The following is a 19,508-nucleotide window of genomic DNA, read 5'->3' as shown; positions in this document are numbered from 1 at the left end:
GCAAACAGCGTAAATGTCAGCGTGAAAACCAACCAGCCTATGGTGAAAACACAACCCACATTCCAAAAGAGCGAAACGCAAACATCGTAGAGAAAGACCATCCCATATTTCCAAGAATTTAAGGAGGGGAAGGCCCAACACTTGAGCGACTAGTTCTAGTTTGCAGGTCAGACCAGTACAGGATTATACGAAGAGAGTAAAATAGTTGCAACAGTCAGAAAATACAGCAATACACTTCATTTATTTAGTTGTAAAATAGCCATTTGTTTATCTTTTCACTGAAAATGGTCAATGTAGGTGTGTTTGTACAAGATTAGACAACCCTATAGACCTTTCAGGCTTCAGAGGACAAATATTTCAAAGGCTGCTGCAAAAATGGCACCCAGTAAGATATCCTTATAGACACTACTAATGCTTTGCATTGACAATAATATATTGTAAGTTGTAGCCACTTTTGTGTATTGCATTTACACACTTCACTTTAAGGGTGTAAACATGAATAACCTGTTTGTCTAGTTCAAAGTTCAGTCAAGTCTTTGCATGTGTCACTTCTTGCCAAGCAACAGATTGGCCCGGACGACTTTGGGAACGTGGCGGATTGTAAGGGAGACTCTGGTGCTTCGGGGCAGGGTGTTGCCCACGTGAACACTTGTTGATGAGATATTTACCACATGCTCTGACAAAATATCCTCAGAAACTCCTTGAATGCCGTGCAGGTAACACTTGTACATATCATCCTGGAGAATCAGCAGACTTTTTCGTTGTACCAACAGCGATAGTATGTAGCGGCTTTTTTCTGTTTGAGGAACTTCAGACTGCAGGGAGAAGAGGATACCATTAAGAGACTGCTGTTTGATAGTTAGATTAGATTGTTTGTGTGAGTCTGTCTGCTGCTACCTGAGTCTCACAAATAGGCTTGTAGAAATCTAGAACCGTATGAGAACCCAGGCTGATAGTTGTTACTGTGGGGTGATACAGTGGTCCATCCACATGAGGCTAAGGGAGAGAAGGTTGAAATGAAAAAGGGTGGGTTCAAAATGATAACTACAGGAAATTAAAAGGAAATCCACTCACTCTCCTTACCATAATTCCCTCCCCAGGCTTGTATTCATTTACAAGCACATGATTAGCTGCCTTTCCAGCAAAAGCTCCAAGGGCAGATATTTTCTCTGTGTACTTTAGCAGCCAATCAGGGAGCTTTTCAGTGAGCATTCCTTTGGGATTTGGCAATCCACCTGTAAAAGAAAGAGAAAAAAAACAATTTTTTATAAATATATTCTATCATTTTTTTGATGTCATCAAACAGAAATAAGATAAAGTATATCTGACTATAGTAATTAACCCTATGAAGTCTATTGTACAATTGTGTCGACCTTGATTTATTGCAATATCGGGTTTTATTTTGATTTTAGAAAATAAACATGTGATTGCTCTCCTCACAAATCATCAGGTTCTTGTTTTTCACTGGCATGTCAAGTCAAGTGCATATTTATTGTCATTCTATATAACAGGCATACATTGGAACGAGATGGCGTTTCTTCAGGACCATGGTGCAACACGGAACATTTCGCAAGACTACATAAGTGCAAATACACAATAAACAAATAATACATACATACACACATATATATATATATATATATATATATATATATATATATATATATAAAATAAATAAATAGATACACTGAATAGAACTATAAATTGTAAACATGGACTATGATTATTTTATGGCATAGCAGCTCAAGTATAGCAGCAATACTAGTAAAGTGACTGATGCAGCTACTTTATGTATGTGGAGTTTGCAGTAGTACTGAGTCTTACTGGGTTAGTGTGTGTATAATGATATGAATGTTTACTGGATTAGGTGTTCGACTAACCCAGGTATGAACCTTACTAGGTATGGTGGTATGAGTCTTATTCGGTTAGGTGTTCAACTAACCCAGATGACTATTGGGAGGCAGCCGGGTGTTGAGTAATCTGACTACCTCAGGGAAAAAACTGTTACGAAGTCTGCTGGTGGTGGCACGGCACGGATGCTCCTATACCTTCTGCCAGATGGCAGAAGGGTGAACAATCCATGAAAGGAGGGAGAGGGGTCATCCGCAATACGAATGGCTCTGCGGATGCAATGTCTCATAGTTGTTGAGGACTAGTGCATCTTTGAGCCTACATTCAGTACAAGTAAATTACTGTCTAAACTCTAAACCCTGTCTGTGAAACCAGGCCTAAGACTTTTCTCAAGTCGTATTGTCATTTTTGCTGTAAGGTATCTGTACATTTACTCAAGTATGGTTTTCAGGTACTCTTTAGACCTCTACTATTGTATCATATATTTTTATACATTAATTTGTAAGGTCTCTAAATTATTAACACGATCAAAGCTTTGCTGAAAATCCTGTTGCGCATAATATACTACATGTCTTTTGCCCTCTGATTGATAGTTCATACTATTTTTTAGAAAGTAAAAGGCCTTTTAGTATAATTCTTAAAATGGCCACCTTTAGGTCATGGTACATGTCTTTTTGCTGTGAAATCTGTAATGATGAGTAAACGTAAGAATAGCTTTTACATTGTAATATTTCAAAGTTAAAATTTACTGGACTGAAGCGACTTGTTTACTTCAGTATCCATACATAATGTTTTAGAAAAATGTTAAAATATATCAAATATGACACTACAGGTTTTTGAGGAATGTTTGTTGTAACATCTCAATCATCATCATATTGTATTCCCTTATAGGTTTGTCACCCACAATTTTAACAAGAGCTTTAATAATAAAAATAAGCATTTAAAATAATATCATCTTACTAAGACATATTATTGGGAGATATATAGTAAGTGACAACTGATATTAATATGCATTTTATGTAGTAGGCTGCTATTCTGCTGTACAAATCTCCTATTCTGCTGTACAAATCTCCTTGATTTACATTACAATCAATCAGAATTTTATCTTAGTTTTTTGACATATAAGTTAAATAACATCTGCGCCACATTGCGTAGTTTGGGCCTCTGAAGAAAATTGACTCCATATTATCTCTATATCATACTATAAAAGGGTCATAAACGCCTGATGTATCAAATATGAAACAAAACTTTAAACACATAAGCACTTAAAAAAATAAATCTACAGGTTCAATAATAAACTGTTCCGTTAAAAAGTGCGTATGTAGCGTGTGTCAAACAGCCTGTACTGACCCCAGTTCTGTAGTCTCCTCCCTGACAACTGTGTCCACTTGGGCTTGGGAGCTCTGTATACCTTACAAAAGAGACACAGGCCAGAGTGTAAACTACTGATGACATGTTATGTAGGTGTAGGTGTAGAAAGTAGGATTGCAGGCAGTCCAAACTATTTAAAAGTCCTACCTGCTGCAACAGATACTCCTCCTCAGTCTCCGTTATAAAATTTGGAATATAATAAATAGTTGGAGGAGCCTAAGTATTAACATTGAGTAAAATATTAGGTAAACACAATAATATGCGTTCATTCAAACATTACATTCATGACAAATCGCAACGCTTACCTCTTTCACAATGAATTTGTCCAGGTCAGTAGCAATGTTACATCGATTTGCCATCGTTCTTCTGAATATTTAACCATCGCAGATTTATTGGAAATGCAAACAAATGACTGTCATTAGACGAATATCTAAACAAACGTTCTAAACATAAGATGACAAACATTTAAAAAAAAAAATATTAATGTTTACAGTGGCTGAACTGTTGCTGAATGAGCAGCAGGATGTATGAAGTTTCCTCGCATACTCTCGTGACTAAAACACGTGATTTTACCGTCGCCGCCTGGAGGTTCGGAGCGGTAGTGCGCATTCAGAGGAGGGCGCTGTGACCATTGAAATGAATCGCCAAGAATGTACGCATAAAGCATAAATCTTCTCAATAGAAGACCATGATGTTTTAGTGAAGGAAGTACACGAACGGCTCCAAGACACTAAAGACAAAAAATATATTTTTATTTACAAAAACAAATCAGAATCAGAAAGAGCTTTATTGCCAAGTGTGCTTGCACACACAAGGATTCTTTCTTGGTAGGCTACAGCACGTATACAAATACAACAAGAAACATAGTAATACAAATTCTAAGAATAAAAATATGAAAATAGTATAAAAGTATAGGGTCACAGTTGGGTTTAGTCAGAATAATCATTTACAGATTATGAACATATTTACAGTATTTTGAATAGTATGAATACATATATAAAAATATCACATGAGTTTAGAAGATATTGCACTAAACAGTGGGAGTATGTTAACTGTTCAGAAGGGAAATGGCCTGATGGAAGAAACTGTTCCTGTGCCTAGATGTTCTTGTGGCCAGTGATCTGAGTCGCCGTCTTGACGGTAACAGTTCAAATAGGTTGTGGCCAGGGTGAGTGTGGAGTCTGTGATCATTTTACCTGCCCTCTTCCTCACTCTGGAAGAGTACAGGTCCTTGAGGGTGGGCAGGGGGGTACCAATAATCCTCTCCGCAGTCCGGACTGTCCGTTGTAGTCTCCTGATGCCTGATTTGGTAGCTGAACCAAACCAGACAGTGATGGAAGTGCATAAAAGAGACTCAATGATGGCTGAGTAGAACTGAATCAGCAGTTTTAATTTTAAATACGGCAATTTTAAATACATTCATTAATAAAATTAGATAGCCAGATATGTTTTGCTTGTAAGTAAAGTGATAAAAGGATCATGAAACACTTGCATTTGTGTTTGTAACTATAGGGACTACCTTTCTCCCCCATTCCAGCTGAAATACCCCCCTCCTTCTCTATCGCTTTTTTCCTCTCTTTTTCTCCCAACTCCCAATTTGAGCCTGCAGTGCTGCAGCTCTGGTTTCCATGGCAACGGCAGAGCAAGAGCCACATCTTGAATCAGCCATGGTTTCCTTCATTAATAGTTATTGATCAGGTGTGATAATGCTAACAACATCAACTCCAGGAGCACTGCATAAGCCTTCATCACTCTTGACCACTGCAAGCAGAGAGAGGAACAGACCAGCATGTAAATGGGAAAACCGGCCACTGCAGTGTGTGCTGCATAAACTGAGCGAGACCAACAACTGTGAAACACCTCATAAAAATCTGAAGCATAATAAACATCATGTACTCCTTGTCTTTAACCCAAGTCCATAGTGAGTTGGTGTTTTAACGGATTGTGTTGCTCAGAGCTTCATGCAGCATTATAGAAATGCTTACAGTACACGACTGTTCTGATGTTATGAACCATTATGATTGAGTGTTGTAACGTGTATTTACTTGGTTGTAGTATTGCGGTTTTTGGGGAGTTTGGGTTGCCAGGGTTACGCAGAAATAGTGATGAATTCGTGACAGGAATACGCCTGTGTTCTTCTGACACACTCTCCTCAAAGCCACGCTCCACACAAAGTTGTCGCCTTGACAACATGATTTAATGATGAGATCCTCCCCTACAACTATCTTCGAAAAACAGACACATCTATAGGAGAAAGCAGCAAAGCTATAGTAATCTCACAGATTATATCCTTCTCCTATGATCAGACGAGACACTGTTCTGCCATTTGAATCGGGGAAGGCTCGATTGTATTGCTCACATTTTTCTATAACGGTCTGTTTTCATGCAATTCTGATGTCCTTGAATGTCAATGAAGGTGACAGAGCATTACATTTGTTTAAATAAGTTGCATTTACAGCATGAGCTCTCCATATGAAACTGGACTGCTATGGCACTAATGTTATAAATAATCAATTTTCTATTATTATTGTGGTCTTATACACTGCGCTTTAGATGCCTAATCGATGTTGCGTAACAATATTTTATTACTCACAAATATTTAATAATGATGTCTTTGAGATTTGAAGATGCTGTACTCTGTAAAAACAAAGTTTTTTTTTAAGTACGATCAACTTGGATTTTTAAGTAATTTCAACTTAATATAGGCTACAATAAACTGACTTAAAAATGAGTTGAATCTTGTTTAACTTATAAAAAAAATTGCTTCACTTATTTTAACGAGTTAAAGCAAAAAACATGTTTTTCGTAACTTATTGATCCCACAGAACACATTTCTCCATTCCAGTGCGCTACTTTTCCATTGTTTTTCTTTGTAAAAACGCGGCTCTCATGTTAAAATCATTTCAACTTTTTAAAAAACCTCATCCCGCGACAAATTGCATTTTTTCCCCATTCCACTGTCGTTTTTCAAAGCAAAAACGCGTTCTGTGAAAGAGCCTCAATGCTGCACTGAGCCTTCCAGGGTTGCTGCTACAACGTACATGCTTGATATCCCAATGTGTAATGAAGTACTGACATAAAATAGTATGTGACATGTTCAGTATTGACTGAGATGTGTAAGAAAAAATGTAAATGTTTTGTACTGGCAATAATCATGTCTTATCTGCAATGCTGCCAATATTCTGGGCCCTCTGTATTTGTGTCTGTGTAAGCATATAAAATGTGGAACAGTAGTACATTTTAAAAACTGCCACAATGCAGACAGCACACTGAATTAAGGCGAGAGCGTGAGTGCATGGAAAAGTGATCATCCCATTTACCTTCAAAGGCTTTACCCATCAGAGCTTTGGAGGGTTCAACACTTTTTAAAGTCACCTTAGTGACCCCATATGGCTGCCATGATTGTTCTCCCTTCGAAGTGCCCTATAAGGCATCATTTATGCCGTTTGGAATAGCTGCAAAAGAGACTGAGACATAAAAAGACTGTATATGACAGATGGTTGTGGTTGATGGTTGGAATCAACATAATGATTATTTGCTGCTGTTTCCAGTTTCCAAAAATCATCTTTACAATTTTTTTATAAAAAATTCTTAACACAGATATGCAGAATGAAAAGAATTCATCTTCTTGAACAAAAAACCATCACCACCTTGACACCTAACCAATTAACCATCTTCCACAACAGGTGTTGAAATATCAACAAGTTTAAAAATTCATGTCTACGAAACATTAAACTCTCTAGTAGGCCACTTTTCTGTCACAGATAGCAGATGCCTGATTTATCGGGTGAATAAGACATGATTTTAATGAGGGATTGTGTGCAGAGAAAAGATGTACTTGTCTCCTGTGGGACCTATGAAGTCATTGTACAAGACATAGTAAAATAACACATCGGTATATGTGAGTTTGAGCCCTCACACTTTGGCATTAGGCTACCAACCTTGTCTGCATCATGGACATTTCTTCATGTAGAAAAATATTGACTTAACAGTGCATGTCTTATCACAAAATACATGTTGCTGTGAGCCCAAATGTAGCCTATCTAAAAGTATTAATGACTGAAGTCTAAGTTCTGAAGGACTGGAAACACTGGGATCCTTAACTAAATTTCATCATGACAAAGAACCCCCTATGATCTTTTATTTTCATCATACATTGGATTTAATAAGTTGTCATGAGCCTTGTGCAGAGAAAATGAGCCCTTGGGTCTGTTGTAATGAAATGTGCCTCTACTAAACACCAACAAAAAAACAATTGATTTTATGACCCACAGAGTTAGTACCTCTGGGCCTCTAAATTAAGTTTAGTTGTCCAGTGATATCCCACTAGATGACACCCAGGCCTATTTGGTTAGTAGCCTAAATAATAATTATTAAAAATGCTGCAGCATACATGCAGTTATAAAAGTCATTACAGATAAAACCTTAAAGAAAAAGAAAGAAACCATCAGTATTTTTACTTTCTTTAGACAATGTGCAATTCCACTCAATATGACAAAGTACCTTGGTAATGCTGTAAATGAGTCCTACCTATAAAAGTATTGTTTAGTGTAAAACACGTTGAAGATTAGTTGACAGGCAATCGATTCATTAAATGATAAGCTATTTCCTCACAAAAGCAGTTTGTTCAGCGTATGTGAGTGAAGCCTCTTCTCCATTCACATCTATTAAAAAAACAGCATCTGGTTCTGGTCTCCTTTCCTGCGAACCACCACAGCCGCAGCGTTAGCATTAGCCGTTACGCTTTTTTGGCTAAAGGTTGCAGGCTTGTCTTCTAGTGCTTTGATTGGACCCTTTTCACATTTCATCATATTTGGGCAAATTTCTATAGTGGTGAATGAGAGACTACTTTAATATATTTTTTGTGTTCCCATTTGCTCAAATAACAAAGGAAAAACTCCAAAATAATGTTTTCACAACTTTCAAAAGGAGGAAAAAATAGAGAGAGATTGAATAACGCCAGTCAGAAGAGAGAAATATGTCAATTTTACCGTCACTTCAACAGCCGAAACACCCTCACAGCAGCGTTAGTTTCTTGTATTTTGATGCAAAGGTAATTTCATGCAAATTATAGTGTTATAAATGTACATACAGAAAATATATATATACACTCACCTAAAGGATTATTAGGAACACCATACTAATACTGTGTTTGACCCCCTTTCACCTTCAGAACTGCCTTAATTCTACGTGGCATTGATTCAACAAGGTGCTGAAAGCATTCTTTAGAAATGTTGGCCCATGTTGATAGGATAGCATCTTGCAGTTGATGGAGATTTGTGGGATGCACATCCAGGGCACGAAGCTCCCGTTCCACCACATCCCAAAGATGCTCTATTGGGTTGAGATCTGGTGACTGTGGGGGCCATTTTAGTACAGTGAACTCATTGTCATGTTCAAGAAACCAATTTGAAATGATTCGAGCTTTGTGACATGGTGCATTATCCTGCTGGAAAAAGCCATCAGAGGATGGGTACATGGTGGCCATAAAGGGATGGACATTGTCAGAAACAATGCTCAGGTAGGCCGTGGCATTTAAACGATGCCCAATTAGCACTAAGGGGCCTAAAGTGTGCCAAGAAAACATCCCCCACATCATTACACCACCACCACCAGCCTGCACAGTGGTAACAAGGCATGATGGATCCATGTTCTCATTCTGTTTACGCCAAATTCTGACTCTACCATCTGTAAGGACTGGGCGAGGGTGAATCTGAAAGGACTAAATACATCCTGCTAAAGACCCAAAAAGCCTGGAATGTAAATTTACACACACACACACACCCACACACACACACACATCCCCCACAAGTGAAGCCTGCTCAGGACAGAGCGTGGTTTCCAGTCACGAGACACTTTTATGACTGACTTGGAATGTGATGTTCAAGAGAAGGAAACTTCTCTTTTTAAAAAGACATTTAACCAGATATATTCGATGTGTTTTTATGTGTGTCCATTTGCCCATGTCACATTGAATGTTCACAGAACTGTGGCTCTCTCTGAATTCTAACCAAGGAGGAGAAATGAATCCTGTATTCATATATATATATATATATATATATATATATATTATATATCCACTTGAGAATTGCATGAACAATGTATCTAAGTTCCTTATTTCATGAATTGCCTTTCTGTGGTTTGGTCTATGTTTCTCGAAAACTCTAATGGGATAAGGTTTCAAACTTTGCAAACTGTGAGTAACCAACTCCATGTGAGGCAAGTTTGGATTCTCTGAGCTCCAATCTTCGTTTCCCATTTAGCCATTTATATCACATCTTGCTAAAACTTTGTGACACAAAGGACTATAATAATTGTGAAGATTCTGCTCTTAAACACCCGACGAAATTAGGGTTTCAAATGTCTCTCTCTGAGACAAAGAGCCATAAAACCCAAAGTCCCGCCTGTGAATTCCAACCCTCTAACTGGCCAAGCCGACAGGAAGAGGCTGGATTTCTCCAAAAGTGATAAATGACGCTTCCCCCCTCCGCTCGCGCTCTTCCTCCCTTGTCCTCGTGTTATAATGTAACGTCTCGCCTCCGGGCGAGCTCTTCGCCTTTCTTTTTATTTGTTTCTAGTTTCGTTTGTGTTTTTCAGTTTTAGATAAGTCTCCGTGTTTAATGCCAATCGACGAGTGAAAAGAAAACCGCGTGACATATCTCTTCAGCAAATCCATCTACAAGGGACCTTTAAACGAGCGCGCTCGCTTTGAAGGAGAAACACGCGCACGTGACCGCGTGACGCGCCGGACCGAGCGACGCACGCGCTTCTTCACCAGCCATGCAAAGATGTAACGTTAACTCCGCGTGATTTCCCCGTAGAGATCTTTATTTCTTTTTTGTTAGTCAAAGTTTTGTTTTCCGTAGTTGACGAAGTGAAACGAACTTAGCCGAACTATTTCCCTTTGGTAATGTTACCCCAAAGACTTTGAATCTCCGTTCAACACGCGCGCCAAGCAGCCCACGTGACGCTTCCTCACACACAAAGGACTCAGCTCACGCGGCCAGACAGGGCCGTACGGGACTGCCTCGACACACCGAGAGACCATAACATAACTTGTGCAAGTATAATCTCTTTATAGAGCTTCTAAGAAGCTTTAAGATGATGTTTCGTGTTGTAATCGGAGAGGTGAATGTCTTAGGTAAAATTCTGCCACTGTTCTCTCTCTCCCCATCCCCTTTTCTCTCTCTCTTACTCGCTCACGCGTGTAAGTTATCCATTGTCCAAACTTTACGCATTTCTCGTTCATTGATGTCTTATTGTATTGTTTATTGATGTCTATGTGTTTGTAAATACATATATCCCGTGTAACCGTAGTAAATACATAAGTAGTCATGCCTCTATTAAATTAATTATATATTCATTTGATTGATGTACTGTCTCTTTGCTCAGTTTCAAGTCCCTTAAGTGCCAAAGATCTTATGCTACAAGCTTACTAAAATTAAATATACCTTAAAGAGTATGTGTTTATAGGGCGGGAAACCCAATTCTTCTGGCCAGAGAATTGCGTTTCCTGAAATCCTATAAAGTAAGATGATATTGTGGAGCCCCACAAATATTATCCTGACAATTGAGCTAATTCATTTTACCTGTTTTGTGAAACGTGGTCCGTGTAATTAATTGCAATCAACTTGTGGTTAATTTCAAGGATTCACATGCATGCATGCAGGTAAAATGACAGATCCTCCCTTATTGGGAGATTTATTAACATGTAAGACTGATCTAATCCAAACATGCATGAATAATTATTAATTACCAATTATTAATTATGATATGCAAATTCCCCACGGATTAGATCCGCCCATGAGTCTTTACACATCTGAATGTCTCAACAGAAATCGAGACTCATCAGACCAGGCAACATTTTTCCAGTCTTCAACTGTCCAATTTTGGTGAGCTCTTGCAAATTGTAGCCTCTTTTTCCTATTTGTAGGGGAGATGAGTGGTACCCGGTGGGGTCTTCTGCTGTTGTAGCCCATCCGCCTCAAGGTTTTGCATTGCATGTTGTGGCTTCACAAATGCTTTGCTGCATACCTCGGTTGTAACGAGTGGTTATTTCAGTCAAAGTTGCTCTTCTATCAGCTTGAATCAGTCGGCCCATTCTCCTCTGACCTCTAGCATCAACAAGGCATTTTCGCCCACAGGACTGCCGCATACTGGATGTTTTTCCCTTTTCACACCATTCTTTGTAAACCCTACACTGTAAAAAAATTGCTGTAATTATGCAGCTGTTTGCCAGTAACTTACTGTAGATTTAAATTGATGTATATTTACTGCCAACAGTTTGTTCAAAGTTAAATGAACATTAAACATTAACAAGTCTTTGTCTTTACAGAATAAAATTATAAAATAACAATCTAATGCAAAGCATTCTGGGAACCAGAAATCTTCATCAACCTTTTTCTGTTTTTTTCCTTCAGATTTTGGTTCCCAGAATGCTTTGCATGAGGCTGTTATTTTAGTTTTATTCTGTAAAGATAAAGACTTGTTAATGTTTAATGTTCATTTAACTTTGAACAAACTGTTGCCAGTAAATAACATCAATTTAAAACTACAGTAAGTTACTGGCAAGCAGCTGCCAGTAATACTGTAATTTCTACAGATTTTTTTTTACAGTGTAGAAATGGTTGTGCGTGAAAATCCCAGTAACTGAGCAGATTGTGAAAAACTCAGACCGGCCCGTCTGGCACCAACAACCATGCCACGCTCAAAATTGCTTAAATCACCTTTCTTTCCCATTCTGACATTCAGTTTGGAGTTCAGGAGATTGTCTTGACTAGGACCACACCCCTAAATGCATTGAAGCAACTGCAAATTAAACCCATAGCGATTCGGATTACATCATGTGTCATTCACTGGTGAGAAAACTTTACAGTATCAGTGAGGGGAGAAACAGAAGCACTTGCTTGTATACATAAGTATGTGACTGTGAAATGACTCCAGTTGAGAAGTTGACCTGTTGACATAAAGGGAAGAATGCACTGTATTTCAGCTTTATTTAATATGCGATTTCAGGATATAGCGGCAACGGGCAACACACTCGAATCTCACTGAATTATCTGCATAGGGCAACGTCAGCAATAGTACATAGAACTACTGTCTGACCTAAAATGTAGATACTTGCCAGTGCCACTTGTTGTCGGTTCAGATGGAAAGGTTGTTAGGTTGTCGCTATTTGCCTGCCATCTTCGCTTTGTCTGCACAGACAGTGTACGTGAAATGTGCTAATGATGTCTGAGTGAACAGGCCGCGCAGTAGTATATGCAAATACACGTTGATCGACAGGGAACACATGGTATCATTTGCAATGAAAGCAATGATTGAACAAACCCTTTATGGTCTCATGCCTTCCACAGACGATATACAGTATATTTATAAAAATACATTTAGACTGGTTAACATAGTGATTGCTATCAGGATATAGCTACAAGGAGACGTTCATCCAGCATAACAATTTATTTATAAATAATTTATTTATAAAGTAAGCTTAATTTCAGCTATAGCTAAACTTTTTGTTTGTAGCTTGTAGCGTATCTAACTGTATTTGCAAAACAGTAGCTTGACTGAACTGTAGCTTAACTAATACAAATTATAAGTTTGGCAAGATAGTCAGTTTCAATGTAGCCTCCCTCCCCAACACTGCAGAATATACACAATCAGTATCTGAGATGTGTGTTCATCATAGGCTTATATAGCAGGCTGGCACACTGCAATCCACTTTACAATCTATAACCACTGGGGTCTAGAATTAATGGCATTCTGGGAAACATTCTTTTGATTCGTTATTTACAGGCATAATCAAGGAAACATACCACGTATGAGGATCCACAGCAATTTACAGCGGACTCACTGCCATGGCAACTGCTGGGGCGGTCGAGAACAAGACAGTGATCACCTTAAATTCTTACCTCACGGATATCTCTTCATTATTATATTACAGATTTGGTAAAGCTCAAATAGATGAGAAAATGTAATTAATAATAATAATAATAATAATAGTGAAATTGAGGGACACTTTTACTGGTTTCTTTTATTATCATATTATATTATGTATAAAATAGAAAATCCCTTTACAAACCTTAATCTTGATATTTATTTTCAATATCTTTTTTATTTTGAATATCTTACTACATAGTTACTATTTAGTGTTAGAAATGTGTAATTACGCTAATACACTAATACTAATAACAAGAGAGAAGATCTAGGAATAGTTAGGTTTGGCATTGAGCAGATATGTGTGTGTTGAAGAGAAGGGTTTGTTAGAGCAGGAAACAGGACATTTGAGGTTTGGCTGTAAGAGGTATCCAAGGTAACCAGGTAGCCACTTCAGCTCAGCAGTACCTATATAAACACTTACATCATTCATAGTGATGATACTGCGTATTGCCATACAGTTGTTTTCTGGGCCATAATTTGTTTGTTAGTTCATTACATAAATGTTGTTTATGCATTTCTTATTCTTTATGAGTCTCAAGCACACACACGTTTTGGCTTTTAGCGACCTAACAGCGTCACAGGCAGGCGTTATGATTCATACTGATCTTGCCATTCATCATAATGACACTTCAACCATGCCGTCAAACTGCTGCACTGCAGGACCGTACTGCTTCCACAGCATCACCACAAACAACTGTGTGTGTGTGTGTGTGAGAGAGAGTGTGTGAGTGTGAGAGAGAGAGAGAGAGCATTAAAAGCAGTTGGTTTTGGCTTTGCTGCGCATGCAGTATGCCATGTGAGCTGTGGATGGTTAAATGGATAAATTATTTGTTTGCGTGCAATATATTGGTTGAATATACAACCATCCTCAACTCTATTGAGTACAAAATTATATATATTATATATATAATTAAACAATTGATTTAAATGGACAACATAAACCATAATTCAGTAACTCCAAACCAGGTGCAATTGGTACAATTGCTTTGTTAGAACCTATAGAACAGACAACTGTTAAAAGACAACTAAAAGCATTATAAATAAATAAAAACTATTTTTTTATAGTTTGTTCAAAGTCTGTTCAAAACAAGTATAAAATACCCCTATTTTCTCGAGAGAAGACTGTGAAATGTGTGTAAGTTTTATACATTAAGATGACAGAATATGCTGATTGGTGAGGCTATTTTATAACCCATTAATTGTTCCTTTTTTAACTTTAATAATATCAGTGACCTTAAAAATATTAAAAGGATAGTTCACCGAAAAAAGGAAATTCTGTCATCGTTTATTCACTCGTGTCATTCCAAACCTTTATTCCTTTCTCTGCGGAACGCACACACACACATACGCACACGCACACACAGACACACACAAAAGATATTTTGAAGAATGTTTTAAAGAATGTTGACAATGCAAGTCCTACAGTTTTGGACTGACATGAGGGAGAGAACATTATGACAGAATTAAACATTTTATCCCTTTAATGATAATACTAAATGAAATCGATGCGGGTTACTTGAATCTGTGGAGTACCTAAGACAGAAACTGTTGGGGAAACACTGTTTCAATTAATTGAGAACACAAACTTTTCAGAGGTTTCTGCAATTTATTTTCCATTCCTCTAAACTGAACAGAACGTACAGTTTTGAAAATCAAAAATAACACCTTTCACTTTCAAAGCACTTCAGTTTCACACACAGTTGGCAATTACAATGGTAACAAGAGTGTCCGTGTGTCATTATCTAGACACTCACAAACAAACACCCATGCAAAGGCTCTCACGCACACGCACACACACACGCACGCACACACGCACGCACGCACACACACACGCACGCGCACACACACACACACACACACACTGAAGGGAATGTAGTAGGAATGCAGGACAGATATCATACACACACAAACACACACACACACACACACACACACACACACACACACTCCTTCTGACCTCTCCTCCCCAAAATGAACAGAAATACAAAAATAAACACACTTTAAAAAATTACAACTCATTTACAAACACCAAAGGAGGAAAAGAATAAAAACACAACAACAGGAAAAACAACAATATATCTGTCAAAGTTTTCCATGTTAAAAACAGGTTGCTTGGTTCAGGTTTGCATCCAGTAGAAGGTTACACTGTGTGTGTTTGTGATGGGACCTAATGCTCAGTAAAGTGCATTTGATGCATCAGCAGACAGGAAGAGAGAGAAATGAATTTGGGTGCTAATGTGGCTCTGGGCCTTCCTAACACTGACAGATATGATCGAGCTACATGAACTTTACAACCTCCGCCGTAAACATCACACCTAAAAGACATTTAACATTGAAATAACATTTTGTTTCAGTTTATGCAAATGTAAATACATTCATAAATTACATGTGGGGTTAGGAGAATCAAGCTGAGAAACTAGAGAAGTCTGAAAGCGATGAACGCAACTCCTCGTATGAATAAACACGACCGTAGCCAAAAAACTGAACTCATATGACGTTTCCATGCATGGGTATGTTCCCCTGAAATTAGAGGCCGGGAGATGGAGTCTCACACATAAGTACGAACACATTCCGCCGTCGTAAACTGGAATCCTCTCGCTTTTATGAATTCCTGATTGACTCCAGTTCCCATGGTTATGCTGCAGTTCTTAGGCCTATGTGTACTGGCCTTTAGAAGACCACACCCATCTGACCGAGAAAAACAGTAGCGGTACAAACCAGAGAAAAACAAATGAAGTGGTAGAAAGAAAGAGCGCTCCGTTTGTGACACATGCAGAAGTGTGTCTCGGAGCGACACAAGACGCTTATTTTTTTAAATGTTTGTCTGTTTTGATTTCCCACCCCTCAATAATTCACTTGGATATCATGCAATAGAGACGTGCAAAAAGATAACACCTAAATCCACAAAACACACTTTCATAAATGGCTGTGTTATGAATGCGTATAACATGTGTATGCCTACTCCATGCCGACCTACAGAGACAATATGACTTAAAAGCAGTGCGGAAGCCACAGGTCAAACGAATGCACAGGATGCCTCTACTGAGTGCATTAAAACCATATGGATGCATAAATTTTTTTTTCTCTTAGTCTATGCAGCTATGGGGTCAAAACAATGCTAATGTTGCGCTATGTCTTTTTTTGTTCCTTCGCTGATTATCTTTTCATTGGAACTAAAAGATATTGATTAATTGGCACTTGTTCAATGCTTCTAAATAAGTTATCGGTATCTAATGTTTCATCACACACCTACATGTCGAGAAGCTGTGAAAGTCTAGTTTGGCACAGGTTGACTATTATTACTGCGTCTATGTAATTAATATTGATACACCTCGTTTATACCCCTGTCGAAAAAACGAGCACAATCCTAATCAACAGACCAGACGTTTTTTTTCTCAACTAAAATATTTCTGTATATTTCACTTATCAAATAGCAGCATTTTTTACTTTTTTTTTTTAAACTTACGGTATTACAAAAAAGTACATGTAAACCTATTAATTCAAAATTCGTAGTAAATCCAAAGGCTCATACAACAGACATAACAAAACACAAAACTTGACAACATGCTACAATATTGCTTCCAATAGTTCTTTACATTTTAAGTCGATCTAAAATTATCAATGACGTAGATATGGACACCAGCACTCCAAAGAGAGCAACTCTAATGCACAAACAAATTGCAAAGCTAATCTTAACCAGGCTTGATTGGCACTTTCATCATCCACACGAGTATAACGGATAATCACACACTGAAACCAACAGCGCAAGACTGCATTTAGACCACAAACTAGAGGAACTACACCAAAATACACAAAGAACATGAGACGCGACGGATTCCACAGTTTCATTTTTTTTTTTAAATGAAGGAAAAATGCAGAAATGATCTTCGATAGTTCTCAGAGAGAGGAAAGAGAACACAGAGCACAAACGATGGTGACATCATCGTTTGAGTTTGAGGTGGCTATCACATCCATCTCCCTTAGGTTATTGTTTTTTTGTCTGTTTGTTTTTTAACCAGAGTTCTTTTCTCTGGGTTTACGACTCTATGTTCTCACAGAGCACAGATTCCCTGTTCTAGCTAGTTTAAGGTAGAATACTGAATCAATCAGGCAGAGAGCATGAGAATCTGATCACATGTATTAATGTTAGACTATGTCGTGTATTAGTCCAGAGGTACGGTGTTCGCGACACGGCAGAATACCCATCAGCCGCTGTGGAGACACACACACCCTCTGTGATAAACACACACACACAACACATCCGTGGCGACCGGCAGCCTGGAGGGGAAGAAAGTGAAAGGGGAAAGGAGAGACAACAGAAAGTGGGAAAAGTGGTGACAGAGCAAGACATGTGGGGGTCTAAGTCAGAGCACAGAAAAAGGAAGAAAAAGAGGTAGTGCAAAGACAGAGGGAGGACACGGAGAGAGTGAGAGACAGAATTAACCCTAATGTCATGAGCATCAACAAATTTGAACTGTTTTACTACAAATATAAATGACATATTTGACTATAATCATATTACCCTCATATTGCTGCACCAAGTGCTTGTGCTTCTGAAATCAGGTACAGTTTGATCACCAAACAGTATTGAACAACAATTTATACTTTGAGAACTTGATATCTCACGGCTGGTACTGAAATACAGTAACTAGTTTGGAAGTAGATTAACTGAGTGTATGGCATGTTAAACTTTGAATGGCATTTAAACAGCAATCATGAGAGATGTGGAAATGTTAATATTCCTCACAATTATGCAATGGATATAAATAGGTTACTCTCTCACCCCCTCTCTCTCCCTCTCTCTCTTTTTCCTTCTTTTTCTACGTTTCCGCTTCGCCTCTAGCGAGTAGATTAGAGGCCTGGTAGTTGGAGGGAGATGATGAATGACTTTTAGAGTGTGCATGTAGGTCAGCAGTAGATTGGGCTGTGCAGTGTTGTTATATATGGAAGTCCAGGGTTCAAATGGAGATCTGCTAATTAATGACAGGTCTGGGCGCCGCGGGGGGAATCGGACCCTCGATGACCTCTGGTTTGGCAAAAGAGCAAGGTAAACTACAGGTAGACGTCCCTACAGCGGAGCCTCGTGGCCCGTGTTCTTGTGCTCGCTTGGTTTCATTGCTTAATTCCGTCATGCCGTGTCTCAGTGGACACACTCTCGATGGTGTGAAATATGTACAGTACATTCCATAGTTGCGATGGCGTCAGGCCGCTGGATTCACAGTGTGGTTCAGAGACGATTGCTCGCCCTGTACGGGAGCTCCTGCTCACTCTCCATGCAAGAGCCAATTGCTGGCAAGACCGAAAATGCTGTTAGCAGCAAACGTTTTGAAGCAGTGTACAACTGTGGAATTAACTAATGAGTAACTATCACCACGTTCTGTGCAACTGATGACCTGTTGATCAGTGAAAAAAATGGAGGGCTCGTGAAACTCTGCAGCAATGGTTTAGAAATGTTGGGCAAACGGAGCTGTGCGTCTGACGCTACGGCCTGCAGTTTGGTTTCTCAACGGAAGCAGAATTACGATCAGTTAGCCTGCAAGAATTTGCCTCGCAGTGACGCCGCTTTACAGAAGGCTGAAGGTCGACAGTAGTATCCTCCGGCCTTCAAATAAGTTCAGACAGGTTACAAAAACTGTGTGTCATTTTATTCTCTCGTTCACTACCTCAACCGCACCTCTGCTGCCATCCTGCCAAACTGCGATGTGAACGAGGTGGAATCTGTAATGCACCCAAGACTTTGCTGCACTGCATACAAACTGGAAATCTTTCTCCTTCACAAACATGAGGTATGACAACCTGAGCTCCTTTCAAACGAAACAGGCACAGACATTGCCTGGCTCCTCCAATCAGGGGAAGAGGAGTTAAGAGGTACATCTGTCTAAACAGGTCCAATTATTTTCAAGTTCAGGATTCTAAGGACTTCAATTCCTTGGTAGTGTGTCCAAAGTTTTTCTGTAGTAAGAGTTAAAAGTCAGTGAGACAAAACAGGCTTTTAAGATCCTACTGTCTCTTCTCTAGCAGGATCTTTTGAATATGCACTCGCTCACAGTCTCGTGATTAAATTGAAAAATGCCCCCTAATAATTCACAAGGGCTCCCGAGAAACTCTCCCATAAATACTAAAATCAGTATATATGACAACAAAATCTCTTCAAATGTGTTTTCTTATAGCACCAAAATGGGATCCTGTGACTAAACTGCACTTGTATGTATGTGTTACATTCCAGTTCTCTAATGCAGAGTATCTGAACTTTGACGTATGATGTCTGTCTCTGTCTGTCTGTGGCTGAAGATTAGCTATCTACTTTTGACAGCATCTCAATTTGATACTCTATTTACATATAAAAAACG

The 19,508-nt window shown here is 38.7% G+C and overlaps 1 protein-coding gene and 1 long non-coding RNA gene across 2 annotated transcripts; both read right to left on the bottom strand.

Annotated features, from left to right (window-relative positions):
• Nucleotides 1-222: 222 nt before the first annotated feature.
• Nucleotides 223-3,661, bottom strand: alkbh6 (alkB homolog 6). The gene is made up of 6 exons (XM_056237801.1): nt 3,528-3,661; nt 3,370-3,438; nt 3,202-3,262; nt 1,084-1,235; nt 898-996; nt 223-815 (listed from the first exon to the last, which is right to left on the bottom strand). Exons 1-6 carry the CDS (start codon nt 3,579-3,581, stop codon nt 546-548), a joined length of 705 nt encoding a protein of 234 aa, XP_056093776.1. The 5' UTR covers nt 3,582-3,661; the 3' UTR covers nt 223-545.
• An 11,083-nt stretch (nt 3,662-14,744) lies between these two features.
• On the bottom strand, nt 14,745-19,382 carry LOC130072618 (uncharacterized). Its single transcript, XR_008804144.1, has 2 exons — nt 17,642-19,382; nt 14,745-17,603 (listed from the first exon to the last, which is right to left on the bottom strand). It is a non-coding gene; the product is annotated as an uncharacterized LOC130072618 (long non-coding RNA).
• Between the last annotated feature and the right edge of the window lie 126 nt (nt 19,383-19,508).

Source organism: Rhinichthys klamathensis, unplaced genomic scaffold (genome assembly GCF_029890125.1).
Source record: "Rhinichthys klamathensis goyatoka isolate OS25496 unplaced genomic scaffold, OSU_Roscu_1.1 h1tg000501l_1, whole genome shotgun sequence".
Taxonomy (NCBI): domain Eukaryota; kingdom Metazoa; phylum Chordata; class Actinopteri; order Cypriniformes; family Leuciscidae; genus Rhinichthys; species Rhinichthys klamathensis.
The sequence above is the reverse complement of the archived record's forward strand: the minus strand, read 5'-3'. Positions and strand labels throughout refer to the sequence as shown.

Coding starts and splice junctions, on each gene's coding strand:
- alkbh6 (XM_056237801.1), bottom strand. CDS start 3,581: ATGGCAAATCGATGTAACATTGCTACTGACCTGGACAAATTCATTGTG. Junction 997..1,083: donor AGCCTGGGGAGGGAATTATG/GTAAGGAGAGTG, acceptor TCTCTCCCTTAG/CCTCATGTGGATGGACCACT. Junction 816..897: donor AGCCTATTTGTGAGACTCAG/GTAGCAGCAGAC, acceptor TTCTCCCTGCAG/TCTGAAGTTCCTCAAACAGA.